Raw genomic sequence first — 8,737 nt, 5'->3', positions numbered from 1 at the left:
AACATCGCTAAAATCAGACGCACTGTCTCTCAAGCGGATGCAGGCTCATTACGGACGACACTCTATTGCACCTCTGAAAAAGAAGACAATTAAACAAAGGAGGTTAGCACCATGGTATAGCCAGCAGACTCGTAAATTAAAGCAAGAGACACGTAAATCTGAACGCAAATGGCGTGCCACTAAACTGGAAGAATCTCATCTAGTCTGGAAAGATAATCTCAAAACATACAGGAAGGCTCTCCGTAATGCCAGAGCAGCCTACTACTCTTCATTAATAGAGGAGAATAAGAACAACCCCAGGTTTCTCTTCAGCACTGTAGCCAGGCTAACAGAGAATCACAGCTCTACAGAACCATCTATTCCTTTAGGTCTAAGTAGCAATGACTTCATGAGCTTCTTTAATGATAAGATTATAACTATTAGAGACAAAATCCATCACCTCTTGCCCTCAACAGGCATTGATCTGCATTTTGATACAGCAAGTTTGGAAACAGCTGTAAAACCTGATATGTATTTAGACTCTCATCCAATCCTTGGATGTTTACCTGTGTGGTCCGAGGTGTCTTTTTCCTGAAGTCAATCACCATCTCCTTTGTCTCGCTGGCGTTGATGGTGGTTGAGATCGACACCAAGTTGAGTCCAAATGAGAGAGACAAAGTCAAGACCAAAAGAATAATTTTCATGACCACTTACTTATCTGTTTATACACTTTATCTTTTATGTGATGCTAAAGAGACAGTATATCTTTTAATTCAAGTCCATAATGCGCCAACAAAAAGTGTAGTGTAACAACACTGTGGGATCAAATTAGGTCATGTATCGCAATTTCACTTAAAGGTCCAGTGGGTAAAATTTAGGGCGTTCTAGTGGCAGAAAAGGTTTCCCTAAATTAAATATAATATTTACAAGTATGCATTTATTAGTCTGCCACGTTTATACAGTACATTGGCTCTTAAGAAGTCTTATGTTTGTTTTTTTCTAGTTCCATCATAGGTTCTCCCACAGGGGAGGGTGAGGCAAAGGGTATTCAGTTGGTTACAACCTACATCCTCATCCTCCTCTTATTTGAACAGATTAATGGAAGTTGGTTGTGAATGGTCGAGCTATGGGAGGGCACTCCCTCCTGCTCTTTTATAAAGGATGGTCCGGTGTGTCCTACGTTGAAGGAGATAAGTAAGGAAGCACTGAAGCTCCCTTTACTGAACAGAGAGAGAAATCAAGCAGCTCTTATCACGGCTGAAACGAACATAGATCCGGGTCATTTCACTCAGGAACCTTATTCTCGCCAAAGTTGTTCTATAACAGAAGATAAAAACACTTATATATATATATATACACACACAGTCTGCGGTTTAAAAACAGTCTACACTAAGTTGGCTTGGTCTCCTCGACCGCGTCCTCCAAATCTCGTTTTGTAAACATCGTGTAAATAGATAAAAACGGAATATGTTGCACCATAGACGGTTATATATAAAACTTATATAGAAAAGTTATTTTAGTTTAGTTTGTTATAGATCGGATTTAAAGACAGGCCGACTAACGGAGAGGACAGATATCCGCATTGCGTGTCAGATCTCGCGAGAGTAGGGAATGTTAAGTCTGGAATAAAGTTACATTTTTTTCTGATTTGTGTGTCTGAAACGACGTCACGCTGCTAATAAAACACGTATCTTGTGGGAAATGAGTTCAACATTTACTCCAGTAACTCTGAGGAGAAAATAATCGCTCATAATCTTTAAATCTCGTTCACTTCTCCCGTTAGTAGTGATGTGTCGGTCGCGAACGATCCGGTTCTAAGAGCCGGCTCTTTGAAGTGAACGACGGGAGCCGGCTCCTCGTTGGGAGCCGATTTAGGGAGCCGTTTTTTTTTTTCACTTCAGTGCCTCACTGTCTCGTCTCCCCCGTGTGTCGTGTGTGTGCTCTGCAGATGCTGCAGAGCCGATGTGTGTGTTTTTTTTGTTTTGTTTGTTTTTTAGGTGCCTCACTGTCTCCTCTCCCTCATGCCATGCCTGTTCTCACACATCTTGACCAATCACGTTCGGCTTTCAATTAAAAAAGTGGAGGAAAATAAAACTAACAATTTCTACACTTTTTTGTGTGAAAGCTGCACGTAATTGGTCAAGAAGTATAGCAGCATCCATGGGAGGGGTGACACACACACACACACACCGAGAGAAAACGACCAAAGGTGCTCAAGTGGCACTTGTGTTTAAAATAGTTAAAAGTTTGCCTAATTAGGTCTTTATTTTTATACTTTATAATTTATTTTGTGGCATTTTTTCAAGGTTGAGTGTGTTTGTAAAATAAAGCCATAAAGGATAAACATTTGATGTCATGTATGTATTTTACATTAGTAATTCATTTTTTCAGGCAGTTTTGCATTATTTTGGTAAATTAATTAAATAGTTAATAAGTTTTATTTATATAGCACATTTTTACACAGCATGCACTGACCAAAGTGCTTTACAATGTCAAAAATAAAATATAATAACATTTAAAAATATAAAATTATAATAAAGAGGAGAAGAAGAAGAAGAAGAAGAAGAAGAAGAAGAAGAAGAAGAAGAAGAATTAATAAAACCAATTAATAAAATGTGAGGAGCCGTTTGGGAGCCAAAAGAACCGGCTCTCCAAAAAGAGCCGAAATCCGCATCACTTCTCCCGTCAGAGTCGCCGCGGCGTCGCGCCCTCTCTCTCTCTCTTTTATAGTCTCTGTTGGCCCCGCGGTGACGTCAGCAGGACGTAAATGCAGCGCCTCGCGGCCGCCTCGCTCTTTTCCCTCTCCCGTTCAGTTGGAGCGGTTAGGCCTGTCCTCTGTCCGCGAGACATCTGACACCAAAGCGCCAACATGATCATCTACAAGTGTGTCATCACCCGTAAGTAACATGTCCGCTGTGTGTACTCGCCCCGTGTCCGTCAGGCGGCACCGTGGCCGTTAACGGCTCCGTTATATCACCGGATAACGGTCGGTCAGGCTAGCTCGGAGCTAACTCGTGTTAGCCGGATGCTAATAAAGAAAGTTAGCCACCCTGCTGGCGGGCTAGCTCGCGATGCTAACGCCGGTAAAAGCTTTTTCGCTTCGGCCTGCCTCTTAAGTTTGGCTAAAAGTTACAAAGTGTGACTCCGGTGTCGCTCTCAGCTGGGTGATGATACGTGATACGTGGAGGGCCGGTCTGGATATAAACGTGAAGTTAGTCATGATGGAGTAACGCGGTGTACGTGGCCTGTCGGCGGCATGTTGCTGCTAGCTGCAGTTTTTATTAATGGAGACTTTCTGGATCTTTCCACAGCAGCGCTGAATCACAGAGTGGCGCTTTGACTTGTGTTATGACTGAGATACGTTACAGATAAAGCGGATACTCCTTTCCACAGGGAGAAACTAGGCTCGACGGGATGTTTTGTAGTTTATGTCGCAACCGCCGGGCTAGGCCTGAGGTTTTCTCTAAAATTCAATAAAGCGTCATGACTGCTGTTTTTCCCCCCGCAGAGGATGAGATGTTCTCGGACATCTACAAGATCACAGAGTCGAAAGACGGGATGTTCTATGAAGTGGAAGGAAGGGTGAGTCACAGATGTTTTTAACATGTGTTCACACAACGATGACTCTTTGTTTCCAGATGTGTCCCGGTTACATTAACTTTGTTTTTAAAGCATCCTGCCCTCGAGTTGTACATAAAGTTTTCAGGTTTATTGCAGGTTAACATGAAACCATACAGTGTGTTGGAAGCTCAGTATTAAGAGCATTAGTTATTACAACAATAAGTGAAATACAATAATGTGTTAACCATCGTGTCTCAGTTAAAAGTCATTAAAGACAAAAATGTCCCCCAAAGACAATTTTTATAGCAGTTTGTGTTAGTCCTTAATGGATTAAGAGGCTAGTATGAAAAATATTAATATTTTATTGATCTATTAGAAAAATTAAAATCTGAATCCCAAAATTTGTCAAGAGACTTTGTTGAGGGTTAAGTAATAAATAAAATCAATAAAGTTTTCACTGTCATAGTAACGTATGAACGTGCTGACTATTAAATTAAACCAACTATTGAGTTTTTCTTTTCTGTCCAAAATGTTAAAATTGTTTAGTAAAACTAAAATCTTTGAGGTGTGGACAAACGAGACGTTTGAGGATGGAGGACCGCAGCGATCAACACTTTTTTTTTTTTTCCATTTAAGGGATTTTATAAAGTCATCATCGTATTAATCGATAATGCAACACTAATAATGTACGACTCTCACATTATTTATATATCTTCCCTGAACAGACATATTTCACTCGCTATGACTGGTTAGTCTGAGACGTGATCGGTGCTCCCAGTGAGATGGAAGTGGTGTGAATAGCATTTTTACGCCACTAAAAATTGTTGACGTTAGCTCACAGTTAGTAAAACAAATGAAGATAAAATCAGATGAAAGCCAGGAGGAGAGTAGGAAATTAGGTTTTTTAGTAAAATAAAAAAAGGACTGGTGCAGGTTGTTCGAGTACGAGGAGTTGCACCGTAAACAAAGTTTTTCACAAAACGCCGCATTTCTCTAACTACACTGCAGCCTGAGTGACTTCGCACATTTCACTGCTGACTAAAGTAATGAAACTACCCCTCAGCGACAACACAGAGTATTTAACACCGCTGCGTTAAAGTTGTCAGTGGACGGGTTCTTGACGACGTCTGCTATCCGTGAAGCGGTGCAAGTGTGTGAGCGTAGTGTTTCGTCAGCAACGTGGCTGACGTTCAAATTAAAACTTGAGTTCTGATTCACGTGCTCGGCACCACGCTGTAACGCTCAGCTGGATTTCACGCCAGCTAATGACGCAATGAAACATCAGTCCTGACATTAGACTTTGGTTTTTCATGAGTTAACGTTCTCCTCGCTCATGTCTGTCACCAGATGACCACCAGGACAGAGAAGATTGACGACTCTTTGCTTGGGGCCAACGCTTCGGCTGACGAGGTTGCCGAGGGCCTCGATGACTCAACAGTCAGCGGAGTGGACATCGTCCTCAACCACAAACTGCAGGAGACGTGCTACAACAAGAAGTCATACCTGGTGGACATCAAAGCCTACACTAAGGCGTGAGTATTGGTGCAGATGGTTCAATGCACAGTCGTCTTATGAGGGCATGATATTAAAACAATATCGCTCTGTTTGCATGTCCAGGATTAAGGCCTGGCTGGAGAAGAACAACCCCGGGAGAGTGGATCAGTTCATGAAAGACGCCCCAGCAGCTGTTAAGAGTATCGTGAGCAAGATCGACGATTTAAGGGTAACTATACCGAGTCTTGTATTGAAAAACACTGAGCTACTGTCAGCGTCTACACACATCCTCCAACGCCAGCTGTGGCGTTTGGTAGTGAGGAAAGTCTGTAAACCACTAACGTTCCTGTTGGTCTCAGAGGCTGTGCTCGAACCTGGTCCAACCCGGCTGCTGAGCCCGGTTCAGTCGCCCACTGAGTAGATTCAGTTAGCAGCACTTAATTGGCAGTTGGCTACGTCAGCCAGGCGTTAGACTGAAGCTATCCGTACATCAGACGGGCCCAGGTGCATGTAGCAGTCCTGAGAATGAGTCGACAAACTCAAATTACCATCGAGAATACTCTGAGCGGACTTTATGTCAGTGTTGGACCAGATGCTGAAGTATAGGTGACAAAGCGATGGACGTAATTTTAAAAACACTAATACAAATTTTCTGTCTATGCAGTTTTTCACAGGCGAGAGCATGAACGCCGAGGGTATGGTTGGTCTGCTGGACTTCCGTGAGGACGGTATCACGCCATTCATGATTTTCTTCAAAGATGGTCTGGAGGAGGAGAAATGTGTAAGTACTCACGCATCAGATAATTAAAAAAAACAGTAATCACCGGGCAGCTTTGATCAGTGTGCTTCGCGAGCTGTTAAAGGAGCTAGAATACACAACTGTGCTAATTTAGATGGACACCGTGAGCAGCCTGTGTTAATTGCCACTGGAAGTCAGACACAGAAAAGGCATAAACAATCAGTTGATTTTCAAAATAAAAAATGTGCAGACATACGATAGGGTTTGAAGTCACGTGGAGAACGGACCAAAACAGCCACGGTGTGGCAGACACAAGAATAGTTTACTTCCGGGTCAGAAAGTTTTAAGATCGGCTTGAAATCAGATTTCTAAAGTGCCTCTGTAATTCAGTTTATTTAGTAGTGAACTGGTTTTCTAGATACAGATGATTGACAATCCTGTCTCAAATTGAACAGTCGTCTAAACTGTAAAAAGCAGTCAGGGGCCCCTGTTAACTGCTCCTCCACGTGTATGAGATTTATCACTAAACCAGAACTTTTTTAATTTTGAGTGCACAGGAAGTCATCTTAATTGTTTGAAACAAGTATATTAATGAGCGTTCCTCTTTGTTGCAGTAACTACCTGGAAACTACACCTGCTTTTCAATTGGCTGCTGCTTCCCAAAAGGCCCCACGAGCAGACTGACGGAGCACTATTTTGCATCATGCCTCAACGGAAACATTCTTGTACAATTTCTTTATATATTCACATTAATGGACCACAGCAACATCTCCAACGCTGGAAGAATCGAATATGATTGGTCACTGAAAACAGTTTTTAACTCTTTTCTTTTTGTTGGATTTTTTTTTTTTTTCTTTGGCCCGAGTTTTTGTGATTGGAAAATTAAAGCAGGACAGTGAAGTGTTTTAGCAATGATCCAAGAAGTTTACAACCTCCGACCTCTTTGTGTTCATGGTTAAATAAGATTCCATCAGTGACGAAAAGATCTCTGGTTAATCTGAAAATAAAGTCGAGTACCATCACTTTGAAGTTTGGCTCCATGTTTGATGTGTAGTAAAGATATTTGAACTTTAACATTACCGCAGAGTGACACGACAAGTCTGTTTCCTTTTTAAAATGTGCTGCTGCAGACGCTCGCCTGTAATCTAACACTTTGTCCTGAGCAGTGATGAAATTAAATGAGTGTTTCCATTTTATTCACTATCTGGCAGCTTTACTTTTCAGACCTTCCCCTAAAAACCACACCTCAAGCTGAGACTACTTTAAACTTGCTGCAATAACTACTGGAACAGAGCTTTGTTAGTGCCACCTGTGTTTGTCTTGCTGGTTCATCTGACTGAACTGTTTCTCTGAGGAAGAACATTCATTTATATAATATCAGAGCAAAAAATAAAGACAAAAAGGGCTCATATATCCAGAATATGAAGGATGCCATTTTGCTCAACTTCATTGTCGACACATTAAAAACAGCTTCCTGTCTTTTGTAACTCTTAAAAAGTACCTGGGAGGGGGGAAAAATGGTTATCTATGTTGTTTGACTTGGTACATGGGCTCAAACATGCACAAACACAAAATCATCCATGAAAACCAATGATGAGCGTGCAGTTTTTTTTTTTTTTGTATTTCTGGACTAAAACAAGTTTCAGCTCTTGTATCTCTGACTTCCTTTTTACCAACCAGGAAGCAGCTGTGCTCGTTTGAAGGCGTGATTTAAGTTCAGAAACACAAATGACAGATCAAACCTTAAAGAGGTACAGCGTGTGAAATTTGGTGGCATCTGGTGGTGAAATGGCAGATCGCATCAAACTAACACAAATGATAACTATTCAACAGGTGTGACACACTGCACCTTTCACCTCTCAAACGTCCTAAACACAATAGCCAGAACCTTCCAAACACTTACTCATCATGTCCGTCTTTCTCCTGCTATGTCGGCTTCGTAGTGACGAAACCTGACAGTTTAAAGAGCCGTCGTCTCAGAGTGTGGAGGCCCATGTTAGCAGTCCTGCCTCATCTAAAACATCGGCAAAGACGTGGATCGTCGGTGGACCTGATGTGGGCTGAATGACGCCTGGGTGCTCAAACAAACCAGCTGTAACGGCACTCACTCAAAGTGGCCACACTGTTAATTATACATGACTTAAACTCTTAATATAATTTGAACAGGTGAGTTATATAAAAATTCAGAATCAGTACAGTCATCATGAACAGGGACAGTAGCTATAGAGACCAAAACAGTTTTTTGCACCAGGCTGTAAAGATGCTTATTCCTGCTGTGAAGTTTTAACATGGGGACTTATGGAGACTGACTCACTCTGTAGCCAGCTTCAAGTGGCTGTTTGAGGAACTGCAGTTTTTTTGGCACTTGTGCCTCGGCTTCACTTCACAGCCAAGGAGGTTGCCCTTCGTTTGTTCTGGAGCTGGCTACTGTAACAAACATGGTGTTGTGATTTATATTTGAACACATATCACTTCTATTTTAAAAAATTGCTGTAGCCAATTGCATTTACGGTTGTAAAACCCCTCACTGGAACCACCCAATGATTGCACTAACTTGCTTGAAGAACCCCTCTGCTACACAAAGCAGATAGAAACGAGAAGGGTTGGAAATCACTTGCAATCATTTTAGCCAATACTGAAAGTATCAGCAGCAGGTGGAGTAGTGGCACTGGCTGAAGCAGGCGTGCCTTTTTTCTTCTGAACTGCTGGATGCACAGTTCTCATGTCTGTGGAGGTTGTTTGTGGACCCTGCTCGATATGAGAGCTTCACTTTACAAATTCTGCATTGTGTGTTCATGTTTTCACAACTGTCAAAATGCATCCAAATACTACTACTTTTTCTGCTGTCACTCATCTTTGCAACACACTCCTGTCTCGTCTTCACTCCTCTCTCCTTTGGCGCGTCTCCCTCCGCTTGTTTCCTGTCACCGTCTCAGCGCTGCTGACGCTCGCAGCCCATCACGG

General features: G+C 42.0%; 1 protein-coding gene across 1 annotated transcript; it reads left to right on the top strand.

Moving 5' to 3' along the window:
* The first annotated feature begins 2,719 nt into the window (after positions 1-2,719).
* tpt1 (tumor protein, translationally-controlled 1) lies at positions 2,720-6,802 on the top strand. Its single transcript, XM_010748874.3, has 6 exons — positions 2,720-2,876; positions 3,488-3,561; positions 4,888-5,072; positions 5,158-5,263; positions 5,699-5,815; positions 6,388-6,802. The coding sequence occupies exons 1-6, from the start codon at positions 2,849-2,851 to the stop codon at positions 6,388-6,390; spliced, it is 513 nt and encodes a 170-aa protein (XP_010747176.1). The 5' UTR covers positions 2,720-2,848; the 3' UTR covers positions 6,391-6,802.
* The last annotated feature ends 1,935 nt before the right edge of the window (positions 6,803-8,737 follow it).

The sequence above is a fragment of the Larimichthys crocea genome, chromosome XVIII (assembly GCF_000972845.2).
Source record: "Larimichthys crocea isolate SSNF chromosome XVIII, L_crocea_2.0, whole genome shotgun sequence".
NCBI classification, from domain to species: domain Eukaryota; kingdom Metazoa; phylum Chordata; class Actinopteri; family Sciaenidae; genus Larimichthys; species Larimichthys crocea.
Note: the sequence above shows the minus strand (reverse complement) of the source record. Positions and strands in the feature narration are given on the sequence as shown.